At 43.3% G+C, this 15,084-nt stretch overlaps 1 protein-coding gene and 1 non-coding gene across 2 annotated transcripts in view; one reads left to right on the top strand and one right to left on the bottom strand.

The window, feature by feature from the left end:
• Reck (reversion inducing cysteine rich protein with kazal motifs) overlaps nt 1-11,574 on the bottom strand; it is a 90,431-nt gene extending 78,857 nt beyond the window's left edge. The window contains exon 1 of the mRNA XM_045150715.1: nt 11,457-11,574. Coding sequence (XP_045006650.1) covers nt 11,457-11,556 — 100 coding nt within the window. The 5' untranslated portion in view covers nt 11,557-11,574. The remainder of the gene's footprint in view (nt 1-11,456) is intronic.
• A 2,906-nt stretch (nt 11,575-14,480) lies between these two features.
• Nucleotides 14,481-14,587, top strand: LOC123458098. The gene has a single exon (XR_006635397.1). It is a non-coding gene; the product is annotated as a U6 spliceosomal RNA (small nuclear RNA).
• Nucleotides 14,588-15,084: the final 497 nt, after the last annotated feature.

Here is a 15,084-nt window from a genome sequence, read left to right as displayed (position 1 = left end):
GATAAGCCATCTATCTCTCCAGCCCTCTAATAGTAATTCTATGGAAAAAGATTTCTTGAAGTTCTGAAGACTTGACTTAGAAAATTCTAAAATGCAGTCAAGTATAGACCTGTAATTTCAGCATTTGAGGAGGCTGAGGGAGAAGGATCAGGAGTTCAAGGACAGTCTCAGCTACATAATGAGTTTTGAGGTCAAACTGGGCTGCAAAAGATCTTGTCTCAAAAAACAAAAATAAGCAGGCATAGTGGTGCATACCTTTAATCCCAGCACTCAGTAGGCAGAGGTAGGAGGATTGCTGTGAGTTCGTGGCCAGTCTGAGACTATGTAATGAATTCCAAGACAGCCTGGGCTGAAGTGAGACTCTACCTCAAAAAAAAAAACAGACCCACGTAAGCCAGATGCACAAGGGGGCACATATGTCTGGAGTTCATTTACAGTGGCTATAGAGGCCCTGGTGTACCCATTTTCTCTTTCTCTCTATCCACCTCTTCCTCTCTCTCTTTCTCTCAAATAAATAACTAAAATGTATATATTTAAAAAAGACAATTAAAAAAATTCTAATATATATATATAAAAACTCCAGTACAGATGGGGTGGGGGAGAAGTGCCTTGATTATAAGTGTAAAAAAATGCCTTGCATTATTCTTATGATCTAAGCTTTCATTCAAAAGAGGACCCAAGCACTCATGAGACAGCCTCACAGCTGCCCCACCTCCCCAGCAATGCCACCAAACTACCCCATCTCGGAAGGCTGTTCTCTCTAACCTCATCAGGGTGGGAGGGCAGGCAGAAAAAAAAACGGCTCCCCTGTGTGACACTGATGTGCTCCTTTGAAGTCTCTAGAAGTTGGCACTTTCTACTGTCCCTTAACACAAAGGTCATATGAGGGCAGAAAATCCAGCTGATCTTGAGCAAAGAGAACTCAGAGTAACATATGGTTCCAATAAACACAGGCTTAATAAAAGATAAACAATCAGGCAGACAGGAGTCTGATTTGGGCCTTGGGATTTTTGAAAAATAGTTTCTTGGAGCAAAGGTCTATTTAAAACAGAGTCACAAAATGTGCTATAATTAAAACTGGTAACAACTGAAGGTTTTATTTAAAATATAACTATAGGGGCTGGCGAGATGGCTTAGTGGCTAAGGTGCTTGCCTGCAAAGCCAAAGGACCTCAGTTTGATTCCCCAGTACCCACATAAAGCCAGATGTACTAGGAGGTACATACATCAGGAGCTCATTTGCAGTGGCGAGGGGCCTTGGTATGCCCATTCTCTTTCTGTCCCTCTTTCTCATTCTCTTTCAAATAAATAACATGTTTTTGAGGCAAGGCCAACAGACTGGCCTTTTTTATGTGCATGCAAGACAGAATGAATATGGGCATGCCAGGGCAGCCAGCCACTGCAATTAAACTCTAGACGTGTGCACCCCTTGTGCACATGTGCAACCTTGCACGCTTGTGTCACTGTACGTCTGACTTACATGGGATCTAGAGAGTTGAACACTGGTCTTTGGGCTTCGCAGGCAATCGCCTTAACCACGAAGCCATCTCTCCAACCCTCAAATAAATAAAGAAAAGAAAATATTTAAAAATGTATCTTTAGGGCTGGAGAGATGACTTCGTGGTTAAGCGCTTGCCTGTGAAGCTAAGGACCCTGGTTCGAGGCTTGATTTCCCAGATGCACAAGAGGGGTACATGAGTCTGAAGTTCGTTGGCAGTGGCTGGAAGCCCTGGCATGCCCATTCTCTTTCTCTGTCTGCCTCTCTCTCTCTCTCTCCCTGGCATGCCCATTCTCTTTCTCTGTCTGCCTCTCTCTCTCTCTCTGTCACTCTCAAATAAATAAATAAAAATGAACTTTTTAAAAGTTCTAAAACATAACTATAAAAACAATGTTTTGGGAGGCAGAGGTAGGAGGATCGCTGTGAATTTGAGGCCACCCTGAGACTACATTGTGAGTTCCAGGTCAGCCTGAGCTAGAGTGACACCCTACTCTGAAAATAACAAAACAAAACAAACAAAAACACATTGTTTTAGGGCTGGAGAAATGGCTTAGCAGTTATGACACTTGCCTGCAAAATCTAAGGACCCACGTTCCATTTCCCAATATCCACGTAAGCCAGACGCACAAAGTAGAACATATGTCTGGAGTTCATTTGCAGTGGCTGGAGGTCCTGGTGTGCCCATTCTATGTGTCTCTTTCTCTCTTCCCCTCTCAAATAAATAAATAAATAAAATATAAAAAACAAAACATTGTTTTGCTATTTAATAATTAAGTCAAATTTATAGTAGTGACATCCAAAATTGAAATTTGTAAACTTTTTTCACTACAAAGAAAAATGAAACCTATAAAATTTGTAAAATAAAGAGGAAAAGGAAAACGATTTATGCTCCCGGTGTCCTGCCATAACCTCTATTGACTTCCTGGCATATTTCCTTCCAGTTTTCCCAAAAGCCTTTTTCTGGTATTTCTGACAAGAGGATGAAAGAGGGAAGCCTGAAGCCCTCTAGTAATCACCCCTTCCTCCCTCTCATCCAGACATTCCTCTGTAATAGTGCATTTCCTCCCTGGGGAGAACTGCCACCCTCCACCAACAGGCTAGGCAGCCTCTATTCCCTCACGTTTTCTACACTGAGTCTTAACCTTAGACACTATTGCATTAGTATACTTCTTTTCTTTTAAACAATACTTATTAGAATATTTAATGCTGCATATTTTTCAAGACATGTCTACAAATACTCCATTCACATGCCTTCATTAAAGAGGAGGAGAGATTCGAATGTAATTAATGTGGCAATTAAAGGTCTTTATCTTTTTTAAGGTAATTAAAATGGATTAACTGGGTCATCATTCAGCTATTACAGAGAGAAAAAAAAGCCCTGCCTCCAATGCCTAATTCTTTTTGCAAGGTGATTTCTTCCGAAATGTTTTCCTTTTATAATTTGATTCTAATTTGTTTCATCATATTGTTCATTTATTATAGCTTGAAATTCTTATTCTCATAAATTGGAATTGAACAAAAATAGAAGAGTTCAAAATAAAATGATACTGACATGAAAATAAAGACCATGTTTTTTTTTTCCTTTTTCTTTTTTATTTTGAGGTAAGTTCTCGCTCTATCCCAGGCTGACCTGGAATTCACTATGTAGTTGCAGGGTAGCCATGAATTCATGGCGATCCTCCTACCTTTGCCTCCCAAGTGCTGGGATTAATGGTGTGTGCCACAGTGCCTAGCTAACCACACAGGTTTTCTCTTCACTAAAGATACAGACCTTTCTAAATCTAAAAGAAAAAAAAAAAGGTGTACAGATGTCATCTTACAGTCTTATTCCAAGAACCTGTGATTATAAAGTTAATGAAAATTAAAAAATTATTACTAAAGACTTGTTTATTGGTAGGAACTAGTATTGTTTAGATACATGTGAGCAGAATTATCCAATGATCTGAAACATGAAGGTTTGGATGCCAGTTTAGGACACTCATATAATAAGGACAGACAAGTAAGCAAGAAACTCATGTTTTAGCCACATTCAGAAAAAGGCGATTTCTAAGACCAACTAGCACTTAAGGAAATAAACATACCCCTCAACCTAAAAATAAAAAATATCCATAGAATTATAGGCCTTTTGAAGTTAAAAGGGCTTTTGCCACAGAAACCTCCCAAAAGCTATAATTCAATTTTGTTAATACACAGTCATTCTTGTTTTCTTTTCTAAAGAAAATAAAAATTCTCTTTAATTAACATTTCCTAGAGTATCATTAAAACAAAATATGTATATAAATAAATAAGTATACACATTTATATATGCCATACTATTGAAAGTAAAAACAAACAAACAATTGGGCTGGAGGGATGGGTTAGCAGTTAAGGCACTTGCCTGCAAAGCCAGAAGACTCAGGTTCAATTCCCCAGGACCCACGTTAGCCAGATGCACAAGGGGGCACACATGTTTGGAGTTCATTTGCAGTGTCTGGAAGCCCTGGTATGCCCCCTCCCTCTCTCTCCCTCCCTCTCCCTCTCTCTCTCTCTCTCTCTCTCTCTCGCTCTCTCGCTCTCGCTCTTTCTCTCCCTCTCTCTCTCTCTGACTCTAAATAATAAGTAAAAAAATTTTTTAAAAAGCCAGGCATGGTGCTGCACACCTTTAATCCCAGCACTCAGGAGGCAGAGCTAGGAGGATCACCATGAGTTCAAGGCCACCCTGAGACTACATAGTGAATTCCAGGTCAGCCTGGACTAGAGTGAGACCCTACCTCGAAAAACAAAGCAAAACAAAGATCTGAGCTAAGACTGAAAAATGCCATTCTAAATAAAAAGATACATATTTTAAATATTTTTATTTGTTTATTTTGAGCAGAGAGAGAGAATGAGAGTGTATATGGGTGTGCCAAGGCCTCTTGCCGCTGCAAACAAACTCCAGATACACTCTTCCCTAATAATTTCATGTGGGTTCTTTTGATATTAAAGATTGACTATAAGCCTTTTAGTACACTAGACAATGTTCAATTAAAAAATTATTCACTAGTGCTGGAGAGAGAGTTCAGTGGATAAAATGCTCACTGCTCAAGCTAGAATACCTGAGCTCAATCCCCAGGCCCCATGTAAAAAGCCAGAAGCCGTGGTGAGCTTCTGTAATCCCAGTGTAGTGACAGTGATGGTCACATGGGAGGCAGAGACAGAATTTCTCAGAGCTTAGGGCGCGCCCAGGAGAACAGGAATCCAGAGGGAGAAACCCTGCCTCAAATGGGGTAGATAGGAGAAGACCAACCCAAAACTTGTCCTCTGATTTCCACATGGACACTGTGACAAGCACACATGAGCACATACACAATAATAATAATGATAATAATAATTTTTAATTAAAAAATTACTGATTAAAAAGGAATAATAACCTGGCTATATAATACTTTTTTAAGAAGCCAGGTGTGGTGGTGCACACCTTTTTTTTTTTAAAATTGTTATTTATTTATTTGAGAGCGACAGACACAGAGAGAAAGACAGATAGAGGGAGAGAGAGAGAATAGGCGCGCCAGGGCTTCCAGCCTCTGCAAACGAACTCCAGACGCGTGCGCCCCCTTGTGCATCTGGCTAAAGTGGGACCTGGGGAACCGAGCCTCGAACCGGGGTCCTTAGGCTTCACAGGCAAGCGCTTAACCACTACGCCATCTCTCCAGCCCTATAATACCTTTTTAAAAAAAGTTTTTTCAAAGAGTTCTTTTTACTTATTTATTTATTAGAGACAGAGGGAGGGAGAGAGAAAGAGATAGAGAGAGAGAATCGACACGCCAGGGCCTCTAGCCACTGCAAACAAACTCCAGATGCATGTGCCACCTTTTACATCCGGCTTACATGGGACCTGGAGAATCAAACCTGGGTCCTTAGGCTTTACAGGCATGCACCTTAATCACTAAGCCATCTTTAGATTAACAGAAGGGAAGAGAAGAAAGTACAGAGAGCTCCTATCCATGAGAAGGCAGGAGTGGGTAAAGCATAATAGCATCCATCACATATATACTTGATGAAATTGTAATTTTCCTTAGTTTTCAGATTTATGATAGAAATAGATATGTGCTAGCAAAATCATGTATTAGCAATGTAGATATATTATTCTTTGCATTTTTTCAGTATTTGCTTTGGGTCTAGGTACATTTCTTCTTATTATTATTTTGGTGGTACTCAAGACTGAACTCAGGGCCTCAAGCATGCTGGGCGAGCACTCTACCACTGAGCTATATCCTCAGGTCTTATTGTTTGTTTTTAGACAGAGTCTCACTTTGTAGCCCAACCCAGCTTCAACTTAATTTTTTTTTTTTTTTTTTTTTTTTGCCTCTATCTCCTGAGTGATGGAATTATAGCCATACACCACAAGGCCTTGGCTGCTTGGTGATATTTAATGTTGGAACTTCCAACTGCATGGTAAACCCTGTGAACGGAGAGATCACGTCTAGCTTTGCTTACCACTTTATATCTTGGGCTTATAATGGTTTCTGGCACTAATAACAGCTTGACATATACAAAATTAGACATTTTCTTTTCACCCTTCGCACTCTCCCCTTCAAGATGCAGACTAAATTCAGGTAAATGATCTACCACTGAGTTACATGATCCCCCAAATAGAATTTTTTGTTTTAGAATTTTTCCATTTATTATTTTACCAAGAGAAACATCACAGTATGCAAAGATATTACAAATTTAATATATCATAATGCACAATAAAAGACATTTTATTATGTAAAAAATATTGCATCTTAGTATAAAGCTTAAGAATACATGAGAACTTTTAAGTTAATTTCATCAGTGCCTTGAAATTCACCAAATGGAAATTTTGACTCTCCTTTTTTTTTTTTAAATTTTATTTATTTATTTGAGAGCAACAGACACAGAGAGAAAGAAGCAGATAGAGAGAGAGAGAGAATGGGCACGCCAGGGTCTCTAGCCACTGCAAACGAACTCCAGACGCATGCGCCCTCTTGTGCATCTGGCTAACATGGGTCCTGGGGAGTCGAGCCTTGAACCGGGTCCTCAGGCTTCACAGGCAAGCGCTTAACTGCTAAGCCATCTCTCCAGCCCTCTCCTTCTGTCTCACTTGCCAATCCTCCTCACATCTGATTCCATCTTTACTACACTGGTAAAAAGCATCTACTTTTACTAAGTTGTTTAAGCTAACAACAACAAAATCAAGCAACCCTTAATTCTTCCTTCCCTCATTTCTTACATCCACTCCATCAATAATCTATCTCCACAGCTGAGTCATTATTATCTCTTGTTTGGAATACTGCAGTGGCCTTCTCATTACTTCTGCTCTTATTTTTACTCTACCATATTGACTCCCACCCCCCCCACCATTTAGCCCGGTAAGTGATCTAAAATAGAAATCAAGTTAATTTTTTTTTTTTATTTCTTTCACAGCAATGGAGAGAGAAAGAGGCAGACAGAGAGAGAGAGAGAAAGAGACAGACAATGGGCACACCAGGGCCTCCAGCCACTGCAAATGAACTCCAGATGTGTGCGCCCCCTTGTGCATCTGGCTAACGTGGCTCCTGGGGAATCAAGCCTTGAACTGGGGTCCTTAGGCTTTGCAGGCAAGTGCCTTAACCGCTAAGCCATCTCTCCAGCCCCAAACCAAGAGTTTTTAAATAAGAGAAAATTTTTAAAAAATATTTTAACTTGGGGCTGGAGAGATGGCTTAGTGGTTAAGTGCTTGCCTGTGAAGCCTAAGGACCCAGGTTCAATTCTCCAGGTCCCATGTAACCCAGATGCATAAGGTGCCACATGTGTCTTGAGTTTGTTTCTGGTGGCTAGAGACGATGGCACACCCATTCTCTTTCTCTCCCTCTCTCTGTCACTAATAAATAAATAAATAAATATATGTATGTATGTATGTGTATGTATGTATGTATGTGTATATATATATGTATATATATGTATATATATATATATCTCCACACATCCATCCATACAAAAAATATTTTAAAATTTCTTGGTTTCTATCTGCATGCAGAATAAAGTCCACAATTTTTTGCAACATGAGCCCTCACTTCTGGCCATATAGACATCCTGGTTCTCAGGCCTTAAGGCATCTACTCTTCTTGAATCCCAACCCTGTCTTTCATAAGGATAGCACCTAGCCGGGTGTGGTGGTACACGCCTTTCATCCCAGCACTTGGGAGGCAGAGGTAGGAGGATTGCTGTGAGTCTGAGGCTACCCTGAGACTACACAGTGAATTCCAGGTCAGCCTGGGCTAGAGTGAGACCCAACCTTGAAAAACTAAAAAAAAAAAAAAAAAAAAAAAAAAAAAAAAAAAGGATAGCACCTTCACTGCCTTCAGATCTTAATTCTAAACTTCACTCTCTTGTTCTTGTTATTAACACATAAAGAACATCTTCCCACACACAGTTCTATTACCATCTGACTTAATGTCTTTGTAACAGACTTATATTCAGAAGTCATTTTATCCATTTATTACCTCTCTTCCACTGGAATATAAGCTCGTTGAGGACAGTCACTCTGCACATAGAACAGGGCCTGATATAGTGATCACTCAGTATTTTATGAATAAATAAAACTCATAGTATCTGTTTTGTTCTTTAAAAAGCCACATGTGTAATACATAAAATCCATCTCCCTTTTTTCTATGACTGATGTATAGTCAACAGTATGATTAATGAAAGACTGCTTAAATCTATGGATGCAAGATAAACTTTTAGCAGCATACCAGAAGAAACTATTGTATCTGGTCTACCCTCACTCCTAACTCTTTCTAAGGGCCAAGATACTTCAATGGGAAGAAAATCTGATTTTGATTACTTTCCTCCAGATAGGCGTTTCCTCTTCCTAACTTGAATTCATTGCATTCTTTTTCAGGATTCTAGGCTATTACATAATTCCTCAAATGTCAACTGGTTGAAACTTGGCCCTTGATGTTACATCTTTCTCTCTTTTGTACTATTACAAAACATCTTAAATAGAAACAGAACTACTCAGGTGCCAGACTGAAGCATAGGCTCTCATCCCATCCGCCAACAAGTTAATCACTGAGCAATGATCACTTGTCCCTCCATCCTCCAAGTACAGAACAGTCAGGGCAGACAGAACAGAAGGGGTCAGTGATCTAGAAAGCTCTGTTATCAGAAGAGAGAGTCATGGATGAGAATAATGAGGGGGGAAATGAGACCATATGAATGGAAATACAAGCCAGGCCTTCACTGAAATACAATTTCATAATTGTGTTCCTAATTTCTGTTTCAGATGGAAGAATATTTTCTGTACTTTCTACAGTTCACGGGGGAAGCTTTTGTCCATTATATCACTCAGTGTCCTTTATGTGAGGAGAACCACAAAATATATGCTTCCTAGAATTTACTACAAGGAAGAAGACTCTCTTTAAGATCAAACTTGGAATTTTTCTGTTTATTAAACAATGCCAACCATATGAGGTCATAGACTTTTCAGAGCTGGAAGGGCTACTGTAAATCAAGTAGCACAGCATTTTCTAAAATGGACTTTAGGTGTTACAAATAAAGAGTTTAATGGTCAATACATTTTTTATTTCTATAACTATTTTCAGTTATAATTCACATACCATGAAATTCACCCTTTAAAGTAGATAATTCAGTTGTTTCTAGAATATGCAGAGTTGTGCACTATTAATTTTAGAACATTTTTATTACTCCCCTCAAAATGCCCACACTCAGCAGTCATATTCTATTACCTCGACAAACATAAGTCTTTGTCATAGGAATTCTTGGACTTTTTGTTATCTAATTTGTTTGTGAATTTATAAGAAGGGGTATAACATACAGTACGTGTGTGTGTGTGTGTGTGTGTGTGTGTGTGTGTGTGTATAAAGAAATGCATATATACACACACAGGTTTTCTTTAGTTCTTTTCTTGTTGTTCACTGCGGGGGGGGGGGTGTTATTTTGAGACAGGCTCTCACTCTGTATCCCAGGCTAGCCTGGAACTTGTGACAATCCACCTAACGCAGCCTCCAAGTGCTAGGATTACAGGAGTGAGCCACCACACCAGGTTTTTCCAAACATATTTAATAGCTAACATTTTGTTATATGCTATGCTAATTGCTATATATGTACTGCCTCTGTTAATTTGCACAATAAAATCTAGGAGGAACCTATATAATAAATGTAAAGTATTAAAGCAAAAAGAGACAAGGTTAACTAACTGGCCAAAGCTTTCTTTTTTTAAACAACAAAACTATTTTATTCATTTATTTATTGAGAGGCTGAGAGAGTATGCCAGGGCTTCCTGCCACCGCAAATGAACTCCAGATGCATATGCCACTTGGTGCACCTGGCTTTACATGGGTACTGAGGAATAGAATCTGGGCCATCAGGCTTTGCAAGTAAATGTGTTCAACCTCCGAGCCATTTCTCCAGCCTGCTGAAGTTTTCTTAACCATCCCACTCTATTATTTCCCATAGAACTGACTCATGGTGGGGCAAAAACACAGAACTAGTGTTCTATAGATCATATATTTCTAAGTGCTGAGTAGGGGCCAGAAAGGTAAGCTGTTAGCCAAGGATTTACAGCATTCTTTCTCTCTTTTTTCCCCCTTTACTTTCCTGGCTGATTTACAGCTAAATTTAGAACTCAATTACAGTTAACTAATCCCAGGTTCCTGACACAATCACTCCTTTCTTTACATGCCTGCCCTTTCTTCTTTTTAAATCTTAATTTTAACATTATGGGCTACCTTAAAACTTTGTTGAGATTAAGAGATTTTTTCTCTTTGTGTGTGTGTGTGTGTGTGTGTGTGCGCGCGCGCGTGCACACATTTGTGTCGCATGCACTTGCCTGGGGGGAGTAAGGGCACTGGCCTGTGGTGGCCAGAACACATTCTGGGGGTCCTACTCCGTTGTTCCTCTGCCCTTTCTTGTTTGAGGCAAAGTAAGGATACCAGAACTTGTTGCTTTTTGCTAACCTGGGCAATTCCCTGGCCTTTGCTCCCCTTTGCAGGGCTGGATTACAGGAGTACATGGCCACCCAGCTGTTTATGTGGAATCTGGAGATTTGAACTCAGTGGGTTTCAGGCCTTTTCAGTCCATCACCCTTGTACAGGAAGTGCACTCAACAGCTGAGCCATCTCACCATCTCAGTGCCACGAGAGTTTGCTTTTCCTACCAATTTCTTCTCCCTCTAAGCAATGCACTCCCCCATCACTTCTGTAGTACAAATCCCAGACAGCCTTTGACTGAGTAGTATCAGTAGGCGTGACACCCATTTTTTTTTCTCCTGCTAGGTGGGTGCCACCTCTCTTTCTCTGTGCCCTCACATGCCTGCATCTCTTCGGGATGGTTCTGCCTTGGCTTTGAGCTGCAAACGCTGAACAGATCCCCATGCATCCCCGCCGTAATTGCTCACAGCAAGAACATAACTCTTCTCAAGCCGGACAGCCCCCAAACGGCGCGTTGATTTTCTTAATGTCTCCAAGCTAGCCCTGTCTCTGACACACAGTGCGTCCACAGGCTGTGCAGCCCATCGATGTTCACTGCCACCGAGGCACGCTTTTCGGAACCGAGTGACAGTCAAGGGAGAAGTAACAGTAAGTGGCTGGAGCAGCGGTTAAGGCGGCTGCACAGACAGACGAACTCCGTCTGTCTCTCAAGCCGAGGCTGAACCCAAGGCGCGTCACCTCCCTGACAGCGAGCCGGTCAAGGCCAAGCAAGGGGCCCATGTGTGCGAGGTGACATAGGAAGGCCTGGAACCCAGGTCACCGCCCCCCTGGTTCCGAACGTCGATCCTCAGGACCCAGGAGGCGAGGAGGGTGGGGAGCGGGGCGGGTCTCCTCGGTCCCGCCCCGACCTCGGGCCGCAGGGTCACCGCCCGCCCGCCCGGCAGGTCTGGGGTCGCGCGCACCCCCGGCCCCTGCCCCGCGCCATCTTGGAGCGCTGAAGGCGGTCGTTGCGGACCGCCCCGAACCGCTGCTCCAGCGGTTACTCACCCGCACTGCCCGGGGCCAGGCCCCCCGCCACCTCCGCCACGCCCGCCGCCGCCAGCAGAAGCAGCAGGGCATCTCGCACGGAGGCCCGGACGCTCGCCATGTCCGGGCCGGGAGGGTCCGGAGCGGCGGGATGCTCGGACCCAGCCTGGCCGCAGCTGCAGCTCACACCAGGCCCCGCCCCCTGCGCCCTGAGCCGCCGGTGATTGGCTGCGGCGCGCCGAAGCCCCGCCCCTGGCCGCTCTGAAATTCCAAAACCTCCCGGGGAGCGGCTGCGCGCCCTAGACCCCGGGCTCTTTGTTATGACCCAGCTGTGTGTCCGCCGCGGCCAGCCGGGGTTCTCCTAGGGGGAAGTCACAGGCTGTCAGAGCTGCACACGCCTTGGGAACGCCTCTGTCGCCTCCCGGCGTACGTACTGAAGTTCAGAGTCCACTGATCTACCAAGATCGCCCTGCAAGTTCTTCAGAAATACAAGGGCTACCAGTCCAGGCTGAACCGCAGGGGCTTCTCTCCTTGCATCCTCAGTTCCTCAGTGATTGTATGTATGTATGTATATGGATTGAGGAAGCATTTATATATACAACCCAGAAGAAGGCATGTCACCTGGCCTCTCCCAAAAGCTGAAGGGATCTGCCCCCAGACATGGCCAGAGGCACGGACTCACAGCTTATCCTGAACTTGCTGCTCACGTCCCAACATCTATTCCTCTCAGAGAAAAGGGAAGGAGGGTGTGGCGTCTAGACAGTTGATAGCCTTGAATGTCCGACCTAGGAGGAGAATGTCCTCCTAGCAGCTGCTGTGGAGAATGTTTGAGAGAATCTACTAGCTTATCCTCCCTCCTTCTGTCTGCCCTGCCCTCCCCCTTGAACAAACAGAACATCCATTTTGGAATTATCTTTCTGTTCAGGGATGAGGCCGGTTGTTTATTTCCAGTCTCCCGCCGTTCAGATTACCAGATGTGGCTAGCTTCTGCATGCAGTATGGTGCAAAGTGCTCGTTCCCGACTCCACCACCTCCAGCCAACCACCCCTGTGACTATGGGCAAGAACATTTAACTTAGGAGTCTCAGTTCTTTCTTTTCTCTTTTCTTTTCTTTTCTTTTCTTTTCTTTTCTTTTCTTTTCTTTCTTTTTTTTTTTTTTTTTTTTTGGTTTTTCGAAGTAGGGTCTTACTCTAGCTCAAGGTGCCTTGAACTCATGGTGATCCTCTTACCTCTGCCTCCCAGGTGTTGGGATTAAAGGCATGCGCCACCGCGCCTGACAGTTTTCTTTTTTTTTTCATTTTTTAAAAATTTATTTATTTGAGAGTGACAGACACAGAGAGAAAGACAGATGAGGGAGAGAGAGAATGGGCGCGCCAGGGCTTCCAGCCTCTGCAAACGAACTCCAGACGCGTGCATCTGGCTAACGTGGGACCTGGGGAACCGAGCCTCGAACCGGGGTCCTTAGGCTTCACAGGCAAGCGCTTAACCGCTAAGCCATCTCTCCAGCCCCAGTTCTTTCTTTTTTTATGTTGGCCTTCTTAATAAGAATAAAGAACTGTTTTTTTAAAGTGAGAGTTGTAGAGGTTGCTCATTGGTTAAGACACTTGCCAGTAAAGCCAAAGAACTAAGGTTTGATTCCTCAGCACCCACATAAAGCCAGATGCACAAAGTGGCACTTGCATCTGGAGTTTGTTCACAGTGGCTAGAAGTACAGACCCTGGCATGCTAGTTCATTCTCTCTGTCTCTAAAAAATAAAAATAATTTTTGAAAAATGAGACAGGTTCTCATGGAGCCCAGTTTCACCTTAAACTCAAAATGTAGCCAAGGCTGGCCTGGCTCCCAAGTGCTGGAACTGCAGACATGTGTCACCATACCTGGTTTCCTATTTTTAATTTTAAAAAAAAATCTAACATAGTATCTAACACAAAGAATAATGTTAATATTAACACTTTCAAACTGTAATGAGAGATTTTCCCACTTGGGCCTCAGGACTAACTAGCTGGACTTATTTCCCACCTTGCTCCCTACTTCTCAAGAAAGAAGAGTCAAAACGTCTAAAATGAAGACAGACATGTAGTGGTACAAGCCTATAATGACAGCACACAGGTGGTCGAGGTAGGATGGTGAGTGTAAGGGCAGCCTGAGCTATATAGTGAGACTTCATCTCAAAAAATAAGGAAGAATCTAGTCTGGCCGGGTATGGTGGCACATGCCTTTAATCCCAGCACTCAGGAGGCAGAGGTAGCAGGATCACTGTGAGTTCAAGGCCACCCTGAGACTACATAGTGAATTCCAGGTCAGCCTGGGCTAGAGTGAGACCCTACCTTGAAAAGCCAAGGAAAAAAATAAACAACAGGTTTTGGGCTGGAGCTCAGCAGCTAATGTGTTTGTCTGCAAAACCTAAAGACCAGAGTTTGATTCCGCAGTACCCATGCAAAGCCAGATACACAGTGACGCATGCAGCTGGAGTTGATTTGCAGCAGCGGGAGGCCCTGGCATGCCCATTCTATCTCTCTGTCCCTCTTCTCTCTCTGTCTGTGCTTACAAATAAATAAATAAAAATTTTAAAACCTGGAGGACTGGAGAGATTGCCTAGCAGTTGAGGCACTTGTCTGCAAAACCTAAGCACCCAGGTTCAATTCCCCAGTATCCATATAAGCCAGATGCACATGGTGGTGCATGTGTCTAGAGTTAATTTGCAGTGGCTAGAGGCCGTGACTCGCCCATTCTCTCTTATCTGCCTCTCTCTCCAATGAATAAATAAATACAATATTCAAAAAAATTAAGTAAAATGGGTTTTCCTTTTTTAGGCCAGTTTTAGGTTCATAGCAAAATTGAGTGGAGTCCAGAGGTTAATAAGACCCTACTGCTGGAGACACCATATGCTATTGGCACAGAACATGGAGATCTGAAAGAGAGCCAGTCCCCAGACAGATAGTCCGTCTAGTACTGGAAAGGCACTACATGAGCTACCAAGAGAAAGTGGCCAACATCTGTCCAAGCAACTCAAGGTCTAAGCTACTCAGAAGCAAACAGCCTGACAAGTGCTCGCTTCGGCAGCACATATACTAAAATTGGAACGATACAGAGAAGATTAGCATGGCCCCTGCACAAGGATGACATGCAAATTCTTGAAGCGTTCCATATTTTTAAATAGAGAGTTCTCAAAGGAAGAAATGCAAATGGCATACAAGCATCTAAAAAAATGTTCTACGTCGGAAGTGGGACTTCCGGTTAAGATGGCGGCGTAGGTACCACGCCAAAACAGCCTGGGGGGGGAAGACCAAAAAAAACTCAGCAAAATACACACTTTTACTAAAAAGTGAGGTGTATAGGAAGTTGAGGCGGCAGCGGAGAAGTAGAAGAGTTCCAGAGCATCCAGAGCCTGCACAGGCGGGAACAGCGGCTCCGGGCCGCTCGACTACCCGCCGCAACCGCGGAGCGGCAGAAAACCGCCGGACTCTTGGCTCGAGCCGCAGGACAAGCCAGGTGCGGGATTTTCCCCTCACACCGCGCTCTCCGCAACTCGGGAAACGTGAGGGGAGAGCGGCAGCGAGCAACGGAGGGAGGAGCAGACCGCGAAGTAAAAGCACACGTGGAGAAACGATACAACCAGAACAGCGCGGCTCCCTCCCCTCCCCTGCCGCC

The sequence above is a fragment of the Jaculus jaculus genome, chromosome 1 (assembly GCF_020740685.1).
Source record: "Jaculus jaculus isolate mJacJac1 chromosome 1, mJacJac1.mat.Y.cur, whole genome shotgun sequence".
NCBI classification, from domain to species: Eukaryota; Metazoa; Chordata; class Mammalia; order Rodentia; family Dipodidae; genus Jaculus; species Jaculus jaculus.
This window is presented reverse-complemented; position numbering and strand designations above follow the sequence as displayed.